The sequence below is a fragment of the Bos mutus genome, chromosome 10 (genome assembly GCF_027580195.1).
Source record: "Bos mutus isolate GX-2022 chromosome 10, NWIPB_WYAK_1.1, whole genome shotgun sequence".
Classification (NCBI taxonomy): domain Eukaryota; kingdom Metazoa; phylum Chordata; class Mammalia; order Artiodactyla; family Bovidae; genus Bos; species Bos mutus.
The window spans coordinates 43052133-43067176 of record NC_091626.1 but is presented as its reverse complement, the minus strand read 5'-3'; the positions used below and the strand labels follow the sequence as shown (position 1 = coordinate 43067176).

At 35.2% G+C, this 15044-nt stretch overlaps 1 protein-coding gene across 5 annotated transcripts in view; it reads right to left on the bottom strand.

Annotated features, from left to right (window-relative positions):
• The window catches only part of DDHD1 (DDHD domain containing 1), a 66897-nt gene that overhangs the window by 3984 nt on the left and 47869 nt on the right, over nucleotides 1-15044 (bottom strand). For 3 of the 5 annotated variants that reach the window (XM_070377830.1, XM_070377832.1, XM_070377834.1), the window contains 5 exons: nucleotides 14843-14918; nucleotides 10374-10523; nucleotides 7462-7714; nucleotides 6267-6458; nucleotides 3613-3696 (listed from right to left, as the gene is read on the bottom strand). In XM_070377830.1, coding sequence (XP_070233931.1) covers nucleotides 3613-3696; nucleotides 6267-6458; nucleotides 7462-7714; nucleotides 10374-10523; nucleotides 14843-14918 — 755 coding nt within the window. The remainder of the gene's footprint in view (nucleotides 1-3612; nucleotides 3697-6266; nucleotides 6459-7461; nucleotides 7715-10373; nucleotides 10524-14842; nucleotides 14919-15044) is intronic. The other 2 variants (XM_070377831.1, XM_070377833.1) reach the window with 1 other exon arrangement.

Here is a 15044-nt window from a genome sequence, read left to right as displayed (position 1 = left end):
GTCCATAAGAAGTCAGAGATAGTTGAAATCCACATGATGAACTGTGGGACAGGAATGTCAATCTTTTATCTTTCGTATTCCATGGGACATTTGTGTTAAAATTTGTAGGTACATTCTGGCACAAGAGACAAGAAGATGAAAAGAAGAAATGAATTCTTAAACACAACTTGACTCCTTGAAGAGGAGTCAAGGTGAAGTCACTTATGAAGAAAAAAAGGAGAAATAAGAGGAAAAACGAAGAGATGGGAAACACACATTAAAATTGGTGAAGCCCATACCATGTTATTTCTAAGAATTCCTTTTAAAGGCCACTGTAGAATGCCTTCCTAGGCCAACAGTCTTAAACAACTGTTATTCTAAAGTTAAAGGGAGATTTTTCCTGTTACAACCAGTGTTACTTGGCTCCACTTTGATTTTATGTCCCTGAAATGTATTCTTATTGTGCTATCACTGTGCAACACTGCCTTTCGTATACTACAAACTCAAATGATGAACTTATTGCCTCATTATGTGTCCCTGTCCTTATCACCTACAGGATTTTTAATAAGTGTCATTAACTAGATTGGCTTACCCCATCCCCTCCCTATTTATCTGTAGGTTGTCCCCATCAAAATGGAAATTTAGGTAACCAGCTTGTACTCGATGAACCTATTTTACAGTCTCTCATCTTCCTTAAAAGGTTTACCCCAGGCAGTCTGGTTTGCAGCTGACACCATATTCGTGTTGGTTTTACAGGTGGGTGGATGGATGGATGTAGGTGGGCCAATGTCTCATCTTTTTCTTTAAGTAGATCACAGAATTCCCAACGGTGTGAGGTCACTACATGGTAGTACTATGCTACATGTGCTGTGAGATGTGCTCTTGGCCAAAGACGGCCCAAATCTACACGGAGTTGCCTTGGACCAGCCTTCTCATTATTATTGTATCAAGAAGGGGTGGCACTAGACAGGTTAGTATGTTCCTAGTTTCTTTCACTGAATTAGGTCAAGAAAAAGGAGAACATAAAATCACTCAATCCTTTTCTCTGGAGTGCCTACGAGTTAATATTCCTATATCTACAAAAAGAGAATTTAAGATTCCTCAAAGTTGAGGAGAGGTAAAAATGAAAAAAAAAAATTTGCTGGCTTTTAACAATCATCAATAATTTGCTTTCACTGTTTTAAAACATGGGTTGAAGGAAATGGCAACCCACTCCAGTATTCTTGCCTGGAAAATCCCATGGACAGAGGAACCCGGTAGGCTACAGTCCATGGGAGTCACAAAGAGTCGGACACGACTGAGCAACTTCACTTTCACCTTTTATTTTCTTTTTGGGGGAGTCATGCATATGGGCACATTTCCTTCCTTATTCTCCAAGCAAATGTCTGCCATCTACCCAGGCTGAAGGCAGAGTTTCCTCAGCACTCTGCCTTCAGTAGAGTGTTCTTTTGTGCACAGGGCTTGTCAAACCTGGAATATGGTGTTAAAAAGTAAAATACATGAATAGAAAGTAACCATTTTACCAACTGGACAAGTTTCTTCTATTTAAAGCGAGTGTCTTAACTAAGAAAACCTTAGTATCTAGTACTAAGTAGAAAGTACTAGTAAAGGAAACTGGGTTTCCAAATGACTGACAAAAGAATCATTTGCAATATATGCTCAGAGTTCTTGATAAATTATATCTTATTTTTCCTCTGCCTGAGAGCAACCATATATTTTATGTAGTTAGATGTTTGATAGTCAAGGAATATTTACATTTTGTGACTTATCATAGCTCCAAATATATTTAAAAACATTCTCTAAAAATCCTTTATTTTAAAAAAAATAGCAAAAACTCCATAATGAGCTTTATAATTAGTTGCCATTTTCTGATCTCCAAATTTCCCAACACTAATCTACTCTGAAAGACATTCAGACACCTAACATTTGACAACAGATGGGCTATTTGGGGAAACACAGGCTCATAAGAATACAAAGGAACTTCTGGGGATGGCCAGATCTGCTGGATCCTCTACCATCTGGTTGGAGAAATGTTCCTCAGCATATTCAAAACTACTCCCTTCTACTCATCCTTGGTTCTTCTCAGAACTAACTTCTAGATCTCTGCATAACCTGTGCTTCCCATCTCTGTGTTTTCGCTTGTGCTGTGCTGTTTCTTTTCTCTGCAATGTCTCTTCATCTCTGCTTATTTAAGTCCTACTTCCACAAAACCTTTTTTTTTCATTTCTCCAGGTGAAAACATTTTCTCTCCTTAGAATCTCTGTCATGAGGTTCATCACATTCTACCATATATTATATTATTTCTGTAGTTATCCATCTTCCCTACAAGAATATACTCCCTCTAAAATATACTTAAGTTTCCACATAAGCATTTAACACCTTTATGGGCAGCACTGAAATTGGTTCATCCTGGTGCCTCTTCTAGTGACTATCTACTTGCCTCATGGTAAAACTGTTGAATGAATAAAAACAGGAGAAGAGAAAATAGAAGCCATATACATATTACCATCTGAATCAATGTGGTGTAGTTATGACAAGTGGTCTAACTGCTTAGGTAGCTGGGATGGCTTTAAGGGAGTGGATAAAAGGACTACTTGAATGTAGGACAAATAGATTAACGGATTAATTTTCCTTTCTCTAATATTCAAAAAGCACAAGTCAGTTATTTCTTTACAGAAGTGACTATTACATGAGCAGGGACTAGAGACAGCACTTATAAAAATCATTTCTTGAGAGGAGTTCACTGAATTAGATCATCACAAACTGCTGTCACGGGGCTAAAAACCCAAATCAGCTTGTTATGCTGACACCCTGTTTTGGGAGCTATATCTAGTTATGAATTTTTTTTTTGAAAGAAGAAAAAATGCATGAAAATTAGCAATTATAAACATGGAAATTGCAAAATCAGATACGGTTTGAAAACACAAGGAGAAACTTGTAACTTACTTTTTTGGTTAAAGACAAAATCCATTATTTTTAAAAAAGGAAAGAGAAAGGAGATATAGAAAAAAAGGAATGAGAAGTTAAGATAAAAATAATTTTAAACTGCTAAGATTAATTTTTACTAATACATTTTGAATCTGCTGAAAATCAGGAGATTGAAAATATCTCTTGTAGCCAATAATTTTTTTCAAAGCAAGCCTATACCTCTAAAGACCATTAAATATTTGTGTTGAAACCAGGTATCATCTGTGGCATACTAACAGCCCTAGGGATAGTGTTATTAATATCTGAAATAACTAGGAATGATTAAACTCTTTATACTATGAAATCCTTTTATATTTAAATATATTACATGAAAAGAACAGTGAAGCTCTCTGAAGGCTGGAGGGCAACAGAGAAGAAAGAAAATGGCCTAATGCTTTTCTTCTCTCTAAAGAGTTCCTTCTTTGGAGAAGCACATAGGAGTATGATATACTTTAGCACACTAAGTAACTAATGAATACTCCGGTTTCAGGACCACTACCATTTAAGATTAGGAAATACAGGAAGAGAATACATTTGAAATAGTCTGTTAATGGTAACATTCAAGCTGCTCTCATAGAAAAACTGAACAAGTTTTCAGTGAGCAGAAGAAATCTAAGTAGACCGTTTTCACAGCGTTCTGAATGCTATTCCTGACATATACCATACCGAGGGTATTATCTTTATTCTGTATTACATTTTCCGGAAAAAGAAGTTGTGGGAGATTAAAGAACGATTCTTGAAGTCTGAAATCTGTGGAAAAAAAAAAAACAAAACACAAGATGCTTTAAAGTGTTGGCTGATGGTTACAAATGGCCTTCAGTGATGCAGTGGCCAAAAGCTAGAACAGTACTCCCAAATAAGCTGATTAAACCTAGCAAACAAAAAGAAGTACACAATTAGGTTTCTGTAAAGAGCTCTGTCATGGAAAATGTAAGCATAATTAATTTTGAAATACAATGTCATAATCTGTTAACGCTCAAACATCCCCCAAATTTATAGTTCATTTAAGTTCTAACCTAGAGGCAAAACAGTGCTAAAAGAAACAAATTCTTTTCATGATATGTTACAAACACAAGGGGGTACAAGAAAAGAAACAGTAAAACCACCAGAAATAAGCCTATACTTTTCAAAAGAAATGAAAAGCAGCTATATAAGATGCTTCAAATTGATGTCAATGAAGTAGTTTCAATTGACAACACTAACTCTTCAAAGAGAGAAGCCCTGATTGATCACGAATTCAGTCTGTGTTCATCTTACCCTCAAAAAGCAGGAGAATTAAAGTCGGTAGCCTTAGAATGAAGGTTATCGAGAAGAACTGAGGCAATTAATGTGAGCAAGAAGGAAGCCAGAATCACCTAATCACAGTGATCAAATTCCAGAAAGAAGATTTAAGGAAGAACAGTTTTATGATTTGCAAGATACAGCCAAAATAGCAATTATGATTTAAGAAATTTATCTAAATCAGGATTACAGAGAAGAGTATATTACTGAAGCAAGTCAAAGGTAAATCTAGAGGATTTGATTTAAAAGGCTTAATTCTTCTACAGCAGTTGTCCAATGTCAAAAGTTGGACTTTTAAAATCTATATCTAAAGATGAAAACACGAAACTAAGAAATCATGTTAGCTCAGTTAGCTGAGTCTATAGTTGGTAGGGAATTTACCATTAGAACCAACAAAGAATTTATATGCAAGAATGACAGAAAACGTATTTTGTTCAAATATTATAATGCAATAAAACTAAGCATTTCTACCTTCACATGTCCTGGAAGAAGAAATAAGTTTCTTCTTTATTATCATTATCACTTTCAAATTTCTATGTTAAATAGCAAAAACACTAAAAGACAGTTTTTTCCCTCAGATCCTATAGAATTCTGGTATCTTCCTTACCCCTTCTCTGGGGCTCAAATTTGACCCTGCTTTTCTTGTTCCCTTATTCACCCTCATGTTTACTAGCATCATTGCTGTGCATTAACATTACAAGTAATTGTGGCTTTTTACCCACCATCTTACAAAATTATTTAAAGTTATTTTTCTTCAGAAGTTTATAGTTTTCTTTTGACATCTGTATGTTACAACAAAATTTTATATTTTCACAATCTCATTTCTGTTATTAAGCAATAAATCATAGAGTAACTCATAAAAATATGAATTTTGTACAAATATCAAAACCTAAAATGAATTTTTTAGGCAGTGTTCAAAGGCTTGAAATTATAAAATTTCTAGTATTCAGAGTCAGGCATAGGATTAAGTTTAAAAAATGGAATTGGCCCAAATAGGAATGTCCAACTCAGCAATGGCTAGGATAATTCATCGTGGATTGGGGCTGACTATGGAGAAACAGCCAGCCTCTAGGACTGTCACATCTCAACTTCCTTTTTAATTTTTTATGAACGGCAATGAATGCTGTTCATTTTAAAATTCAGAGCAGCAGACACGGTAAGAAAACAAAGCTAAGCATCTGAAATGAACTGTTTAAACATTTTTAGAGAATGAAAATAAAATTTTCTTCTTGCTATAGTTATGGAAAGGAAGTAACTAGTTTTAGAATCTACATTTCCTTATATAAGTCAATGGAAACTAGGACTCACTAGTTTTACTTTACTGGACATTTATAAATAAGCTTTAAGTTTAGACCCTCAGAAGTAAATATACACTAAGTGTTTTAGTGTTTCACAACTATTTAAGATTTTAGACCTTATAAATCCACTGGAAAAAATTAAATAAAGCATCATTCTATTGCTAAGTCCAGTATAATTACCCATTCTTTCATTCATTTCTTGAGTATCTACTTTACACAAGGTAGTAGGGACAGGATGGGAACCACAGAGTGGATCTAATACAATTAAAGTTTTGAAGGCTTTATAATTAGGTTGATAAAGGGAGCTATGGGATTAGTACCAGGATGGTTTTGGCAGAGCATTTTAAAAACGGTATCAAGAGTAGATACAGCATAGATCTGCAGCAACTAAATGAATTTTTAAAGCTGAGAAGACCATGTTTAAAAATAAAAACAAAAAAACTACTTTTATGGGACTGCTTACCACAAAGAGATTTGTTTTATCCTTGATGTGTAAGATCTCTGTGCGACAAGGCACTTACTAATGTTCTTAACTTAATTCACCCATGCAGAGAGTAAAACTGCATTTACCTGTGAATTATTCCTGAAAATGTAAGTAGAGAAAAGCACTTTTTTCTTTAAAAGCTAGGGCGTACTTTAGATTACAGAGTGGACTGCTAGTATTAATATCTTAATGCTCTTTGTCTTCCTCCAGTTTAAAAAGGACACAGTATAAACCTGGAAAGAAGAGTATGAACTAACATGCAGAGTCAAGAAAGCCAGAACTGCTGTGTGGAAGGGTCTGCGTTGCCACGGTGGTCATGGGCGGGGAGGCAACTGGCTTCTTCTCGTCTTCTATGGAGTCCCTTGATGTCTCAGATGGCTGTGATGCAGATGAACGTCCAAATCTTGAGAACAACATTCCTCCAAGTCCCTTTCCAATGCTTGCAGCCCCTGCATTTCACAAAACAGGCCAGTCATTCTGCTGAATTACACCAGGTACCAGGCTAAAGAGCACCACCCATAATTACAGTCAGTTGGCAGAGAGACTAAGCCCTAGTCATGTTTTTCCAGGGTGGGAACACAAAAAATTTGCAATTTATATTGTAGGTTTCTAAATAAAAATAGTGTTGAACAGAATGAGAGTTGTACAAACTGCAGGAATATAGCTTACAAAGAAAAAAAGATTCTATTTTATTCAAGTGATCTTTGTTTTTTAAAGTATTTTATAAGATTAAAAATATTAATAAAAAGAACCATGCCATTCATATGGGCATATATTTACTATTGGTATGCCTACTCCGGAAGTGAAGTGGATCTGTTATAAAAAGCTGTGAATAAACAATCTCTATGATGAATATCAATGAATCCAGCAGATAGAGCCTGCTTACAGTGCCATCTTGTGGCATTTTATATTAAGGCAACTTGTAACCAAAAGCAAAGGACAAATTAAGTGGCACACAACTGAGCTCCAGCGCCACACCAAACACTGTGGGTGGAACTGGAGACCACGCAAAGAGAAATTCAATATCCTTGTTGCTCTCAAGGAGGACACGATTTGAGAGACTTTTAGGACACAGATCAGAGAATGGGTTGGCAAGGGCACCCTTAGTACTCAAGCACACCCTCATTTCACAGATGAGGGAGACGAGCATTAAAAACTACGTGACTTCTCCAGATTTCACAGCAAGTGATGGAGCCAAGGTTAAAATGAGGAACTTGATGCCTCCACCTTTTGGGGTGTGTGTGCATCAAGGTTTCTTATATTCTCTAACTACAGGATCTGATCTAACTAGAGAATTTAGGGCTTTTGCCTTCAAATATAAGGAGAGTAGTTAACTCTATACATTAACTCTCAGATGTTTTGTAATATATAGAGTATTTCCAGGTACCTAAAATTTAATGACTATATAAAATTTCTTAAGTTCATTGATGAGGAATACCGAAGAGAAATTACCTAATATGCTTGCTTTGCCTATATTTGTTATAGATTCCCCATAGTGTCGGCGAGACAAGACTGGCGAAGTCACAGGGCTTGGTATTGTTGAGATGCCTTCATTCTCTGAAATTGAGGTAGGATCTTTCGCTGGGTGAAGAAAGCTTGGCTTCATATACTCATAAGGTAGAGGATTGGATGTATTATACCAGTGGATCTGCACAGGTGAAATGTTGCTGTAGTGTTTCAGTATTAATGGTTCTAATCTATAAGCCTTGATGTAAAAAAATTCAAAGAAACAAAACATTAAGGCACAATGCTTAGGTTTTAGTAAACTGTTCATTCTGATTCTACTGTGTGCTCAGAGGACCTTAGGAAATGATTAAAAACCTGACATTCCTAACATGTATTCCTATTTCTTCACTGTTAGTAATATATCCTTAATGATGAGACTACAAAAAAATTAGAGTTAGTCTAGGCTAACAGTGCCCTTTAAATTAGTTTTTCAGTAATATTAGTTGCTCAGTCATGTCTGACTCTTTGCGACCCCACGGGCTGTAGCCTGCAAGTCTCCTCTGTCCGTGGGATTCTCCAAGCAAGAATATTGGGAGAGGGTTGCCACTCCCTTCTCCAGAGGATCTTCCCAGGGATTGAACCCCGGTCTCCTGCCTGTGGGCATGAGCTACAAGGGAAGACCTTGTAGCTACAGGGAAGTTTGAACTACAGGGAAGACCTTGTTTTTCAGAGGAATATTCATTTTTATTATGTTCTGATAACATCTAGCAATTAGATTATATTAAGTCTCATGAACAAAACTGAAGCAGTAAACAGTAACTTGGAACACAGTAAATAAGCTCAATTTTTAACATCTAAGCTCTCAGTTGACCCTATTTTCAAGCAGATTAATGTAGTACATGAGATGATGATATAAGACCATTTGTCTAAGGTGAAATAGGGACGATATAGCAGAAAAGGCAATGGACTTGGCATATAATTCCCTGCATTCATATTCTGGCCTCCGTCACTTATTAACTATATGACACTCACCAAGTCACAAAGTCTCAGAGCCTCAGTTTCTTAAGCTGTAGAAAAGAAATAATACTTTCTAATTTCTACTACCTCAGAAGGATGTTGGGAAGAATAGATAAGTTTAGAAAAACTGCCTAGCACAGTTCTGACATAACTATTAAAAAAAAAAAAAGCACAGAAAAATTGTAAAATGAATAACAAATAATTTGTAATAATGAGTTTGTAATCCTCCATAATACAGCTGACCCTTAAACAACACAGGAGTGAACTGCATGGGTCCACTTATACGTGTGTGTTTTTTTTTTTCCATAAATAGATATTAAAGCACTACATGGTCTGCAATTGGTTGAATCTGTGGATACGAAACTGTAGATATGGAGAGCTGACTATCAGATTACACACCAATTCTTGACTGAGCACAAGGTTGGTACCCCAACCCCAGAGCTGTTCAAGGGTCAACTGTATAATAAAGTTTAAGATTATACAAAATATAGCTCACAGTTCACCTACAATCTTAAGTTCACTTTCAAGTTATAGGAAAATCAGTAAAATGAATGGATATAACAATACACTTAAGGTCTAATTAAGTGTTTTGCATATGTTTTACTTAATCCTAACAACCTTGAGGTAAATATTATCATCTGCATCATATAGATAAAAAATAGATAGTCTCAGAAGTGACCTGGCCAAGATTGTACAGTCAGTATTTGAATTTAACACTAGATTCCATTTCAGTGAAATTTATTTCTTAAATATAGTAGTTTTGATTTTTTTAACATATGGAAAATTTTCTAAAATTCTAGAGTTTAGTCAATGTTATATTTATTTGGTACTAGCCAAAGATCTTTTGAAAGACTTTAGAGTCATATAAAGCTGTTTTTCAGAAAATAAATGCTATTTAAAATAGTTTGTCTTAAATTTAGTTATATTTAATACTTGTCCCCAATATGATTTAATGAAGAATTTTTCTCATCCAAAAATCTTACTTCACATTAAACTGTTCACCTGGATGCAAGATCCTTATTTACATTAGAAAAATTTATTTTTATTTACAAAAATTTAAATTTATTTACATTAGAAAAATTTACAAACATAACAGAGAATGCAAAAATCCAAAATGTTGTAATTCTACCAGACTAAAATAAATTCTTCCACTTTTCCATGTTTAATACACAGTATTTAAATATTCTCAATTTTAAGACGATCTACTACACACATTTCAATGTTGCAACATGCTTTAGAGAACAAAGTATTTAAAGTGGATTTTTAAATTTTATGGCTACTACATTATTGGAATTACAACTGGTTAAGGTTTGAAAGTTCAGAAGACTCCTGTCCTTTGGATTAACTGGATCCATTAACTGGATAGTACTTTTACATTATGCTTTCATTCTACAAATACAACATAAACAGAACATCTTTAAGGTATTTTACTTCCTAATCCCTAAACCAAAGAAAAATATTTTAAAAATATGAACTTATCAAGCGTAATAGATAAAGCATACCTCAGAGGTACTGCATGTTTGCTTCCAGATCACCGCAATAAAGTGAATCACACAATTTTTTTGGTTTCCCAATGCATATAAAAGTTAAGTTTCCACTATACTTAAAAGTCTGTTAAATATGCCACAACATTATGTCTAAATAGCAAAATATATACCTTAATTAAAAAATAATGCTGTTGGAAAAATGGCATCAATAGACTTACTCAATGCAGGGTTGCCACAAAACTTCTTTGTAAAAAATAAAAAACAAAACTGCATTATCTGTGAAGTGCAATAAAATAAGAGATGTCTGTAAATGAATACTTTCTCATCAATTCAGCAGTACCTTGCAAGATTTCTTACAGATTCTCTTAGGAAAAATTTAATATTGAGACACAGATATCCATATTTACAACTCACCACTGGATCTGTTGGATGGAAAATGTTTAGTAATCGGTTACAAATCTCTCTGGGCAAAATATGGTCTTGACTTCCAGTGTTTCCCGGGCGGATGCCACGCAGTGCCAAAAAAACTGCTAGTGGGGATCCCATACAGAAGAAATTTTCAACCTACAATGATAAAGTCACCCTAAATTTAAAAAATGGTGAACTGTTTTTCAAAGAATTTGGACATAATGTAATATATGGTAAAATACAAATAATAAAATTATTTCCAAAATATATAATTTTAAATGAGTTGTGTCTAGATTGTATTTGCATTACTTGTTAAATATATAACCACCATTAATTATTTTAAACTATCCAGGAGCAGCTTTAGTACCTTTAAATGTAACAGAAAATGAAGAATGAGAATAAGGAGAAGGAAGACTTATTAAGCTACTATTTTGTGTAAAGTAATATTAGGTATTCTGAAACATATATAGACCAATAAGGCTGAGCTTCTACACCCAAGAGTTTATAATCCTGCAGAGGAGACAGAGTAAAATAGTGCATAAGAGAGGGAAAGTGTGCTACAGGTGAGTAGATAAAGGATGTGCACTGGCCATAAGAGATGAAGAGGATTTCCAAAGTTGGGGTTGGGATACACTGGGGCTGGAAAGATATTCCATACTGATAGAACCACATGACCTAAAGCAGAGGCGGAAAAGAACTTGGCTTAATTTAGAGGAGAGAAACAATCTGATAAGGTTGAAGACTGGCTATGGGGAAAATGTAACTGGAATGAGAAATGTACAGAACCTTGACTATTTGACTAAGAAAACAGGGCATAATTTATTTTACAGGTAGTGAAAGACAACAGGATTTGACCCACATTTTAGGAGGTGAGTAAATCTGGTAGTAGCTTGTGAATGAACTGGAAAATTAAGTAAACCACGTTTTTGTTCATAATTAGTTTGAGGTATCTGTAACATACCTAACAGGTAACTGAGAATTTAGGACAGGAGATATAGAATTGAATATGTCATCATCTAAGTCTATGTGTCACCATTATAGAAGTGATATATAACATTGAGAGAATGGATAAAACTGCTTAGGAATCACATAGAATAAAGTGGCTTTAGATAGAACTACAAGGAACGTCTGCATCTGATGAGTAGGTAAAACTACAGAAGAGAGGGTTAAAGAAGAAAGAGAACCAGGATAATGCAGCAGCATGGAAGTCAAGGGAGGAGAGGGCTTCAAGAAAAACAGGGTAGTCATGAGTACTGGATTACATACAGAACATGATAGCTTTCCCTCCTAAACCCACTTTACCTCTCTATGTTCCATATCTTGATTCAAGATATCACAAATTCATTCCTCCCTCTTATCTCCAACATCTAAGAAGTCATTCCAACAGATTCTAACATTTCACTTCATCACTTCTCCTCTGGACTATACTGTAACAGTGTCCCTGCCCCCAATCTTACATATCTTTAATCTCTTCCCATGCCCTTGGAGACTTTTTTTTTTCCAAGTGAAAAAGTATATATGAATGAATATATATTTTGAAATGGTAGCTTAAAGCTAAATAAAGTTTAATAAATTTTTGTTTTTAAAGAATGGAGTAACTTAAAGATGTTTGAAGGCTGAAGAACTGTATTAAGAAAAATAAAAAATATAAGAAAAAGCATCTGGAATAACAGTGACAGGGATGAAAGCATCAATTCTGAAAGGATTACTCTCATTACTTCTTCTATAAAGTGAGAAAAGAATAAAAGATAAATATACAAAAATAGTTAAGATAGAAGAGAAAGCTCTGTAAATCCTTTCTGCTTGATATACACATGCATGTGTGCATGCACACGTACACCCCGGCAAAATGGTTTCTACACTGGTCAGGCACTTCATAAATGTTTGTTAACTTGCTAAACCCATGGATTAAACAACTTTTCTTCGTTTATGATTGATTTGCAGTTTGGTTGACAAACACAAAGGAATTCCTTATCTCTCCAGTAAGAGTAATGACTGCTTTAGTGTTATCTACAGCTGTCAAAAGAATTTTGTGGGTGAAGAAAAAATACTTTAGACATTTAGTCTAAGTACTCTGTATAGAGATCAATGAACAGAGGAATTCAGAGATATTAAGTAATCTGGCTAATATTACATAACCAGTTAGTGGCAAAGCCTCATGATCACAATCGAAGTCTTTTACTCTCCAGATCAATGTTTGTTGATACTTTTTTTACTCTTTTTAAAGTTCAGTGGTCACATGTGACAAATCTAATATTTTATTCTGAAAGTAAAGCCATCTGCCAGTCAACAGGCATATAAGACTTCTGTTTCTTTTAGAACTCTGAAGTTCTAAATAAATTTGCCAATGTATTACATATTCCTTTTTGAGCATGCATGCTAAGTCATTTGTGTCTGACTCTTTGCAACCCCATGGACTGTAGCCTGCCAGGCTCTCCTGTCCATGGGATTCTCCAGGCATGAATACTGGAGTGGGTGACCATTTCGTTCTCCAGGGGATTTTCCCGACCCAGAGATCAAACCAGCATCTCTTGCGTCTCCTGCATTGGCAGATGGGTTCTTTACCGCTAGTGCCACCTGGGAATTTTAAATTTCAGTTATCTATATATTTTTCTCTATAAGTAATTACATAAGTAAAAATTCATATTATTAGACTACATGACCATGTATTAGAAAGATATACCAACTATAGGGTGTCGACTTAAAAAAACACGCAACAGGAAAGTTGTGAGTTAAGTTTTATTTGGGGCAATATGAGGACCGCATCCTGGGAGACAGCACCTGAGGCAGCTCTGAGAAACTGTTCCAAAGGTGCAGGGGGGAAGGTCAGTATATATGTGATTTTGGTGAAGGAGGAATACATGCAATCAAGCACATATTTTTCCAGAAGGTTTCTGCTAGTCACGAGCAACAGTCATCACTATGAATGATTTTAGTGCTTTTAAAGACATGAGGAGATACAAGAATTGTGCTCATAAAATTGGCTCTGGAAAATACCTAGCTATTTGAAGACCTATCCTGCCAGTCTTCCCAACCACCCCCCAAAGCCCTCCCGCCCCCCGCCCTGAGTACAGAATGCCTCATTTCTGCTCTTCACCCTGAACTCCTTTCAGGGGGCTGCTGAAGGTTAGCAGCTGCAGCAGCACATGATTTAATCCTTATGGAGGTAGATGGCAAGTCCAATTTGTGGTTGACAAGGGCATAAATTCTAGTAAGGTGATAATTGAATTTTGAGATTCTAATATACTTAGTGGATAATACTCAACAAAACCCAGGACATGAAATAGAAGAGTTTATTTTTCCTATCAGAGCAATTCTACATATTTAACATTGATCATATATAATAATGGTGGTAGATATGGAACTCAAATTCCAGGTGGGGGTGACTCCAAAGACCATGCTCTTATGGGTTTTGAATGTATCTTATAACTTTTTTATATGGCTTATAAATGTTTAAGTTAAAAAAAAAACTTTATAAGTCAGAGAAATAGATTGAATAAGTATGTCTGCATCATTCTAGCATGTAACACGTATGTTAAGTTCCTATGATAAAACAAACAGGTATCAAGAAGAGATAACACAGTACACTAGACATGGGCATATATTCAACTGGAAATGAGTATTAGGAGACTTATGTCATGCTCCATTTAACACTGCAAATAAGCTGTTATTCAGCTATAAGCTGTGTCCTTTCCAATAGGCCAATGTCAATGTCTCTCTGCTACTTTTTATTCTTTAAACCACTGCTAAGACAGATCTATTCTGATGCTCAAAAACCCTGAAAAGCTTTCCACTATCCCATCAAATCTAGGTTCTCTTCCTACTTTCCCACAGCCCCCATGCCCTGCATCTTGTATCTTCTAGCTGAACTGGCTTGCTCACCTTGCTCCAAACTAACTGCATTACATGCACATCTTGTGCTTCTGTCACACACTTCAGCTGACACGCCAGCTTTCCATCTGTGGAATCATCACTGATACACTTCCAGCTATTTTCCTTACCATATACAACTAGTTGGTCACAAACGTTTAATTTTAAATACTAGATATTTCCCAGATCTGTCTCTATTTTTGGACATACTATGGGTTATATCCCTCCACACCTTGGTTTATGCTGTTTCTTTTAAGAACAGAGCATTTCTTCTTTCCTCTACTTGGCAATATCCAATTTACAGAGATTAAGTACAAATGTCATTCATTTATAAACCTTTATAGGCAAAATTAAACCTCCTTCTTGTGCCTATATATTATTCTATATAATAACCCCAGTAATGCTGTGTTATGTATTTTGAGCCTTGTCCATTCTTTTCTTAGTAGAATCTAGAAACCAGCAGGGTCCAACACACTGTAAGGGTTCAAAAAAAGACTCATTTCAAAGAATAATTAGGATTTCATTTGATCCCTAATGTCATGCTTCAAATGATGCTTGACAAAAAATTGAGATGAACAATGAAAATCTGATCTGTCTTTCCTTACCTTAAATTTTAAGGCAGGTGTTTGTGTCATAGATGATGCTTTCAATCCATGTAGCCGTTCTTCAATTTCTCGTAGCCTAGGGAGGAGTATGAGATTACGTACACATTCATATTCATGATTTCGTTAAGTATTAGATGCTCACTAGTCTACTAAACATAAAGAAATCATCCAATTCCTCAAATTAATCCTTGACAGTATTTAA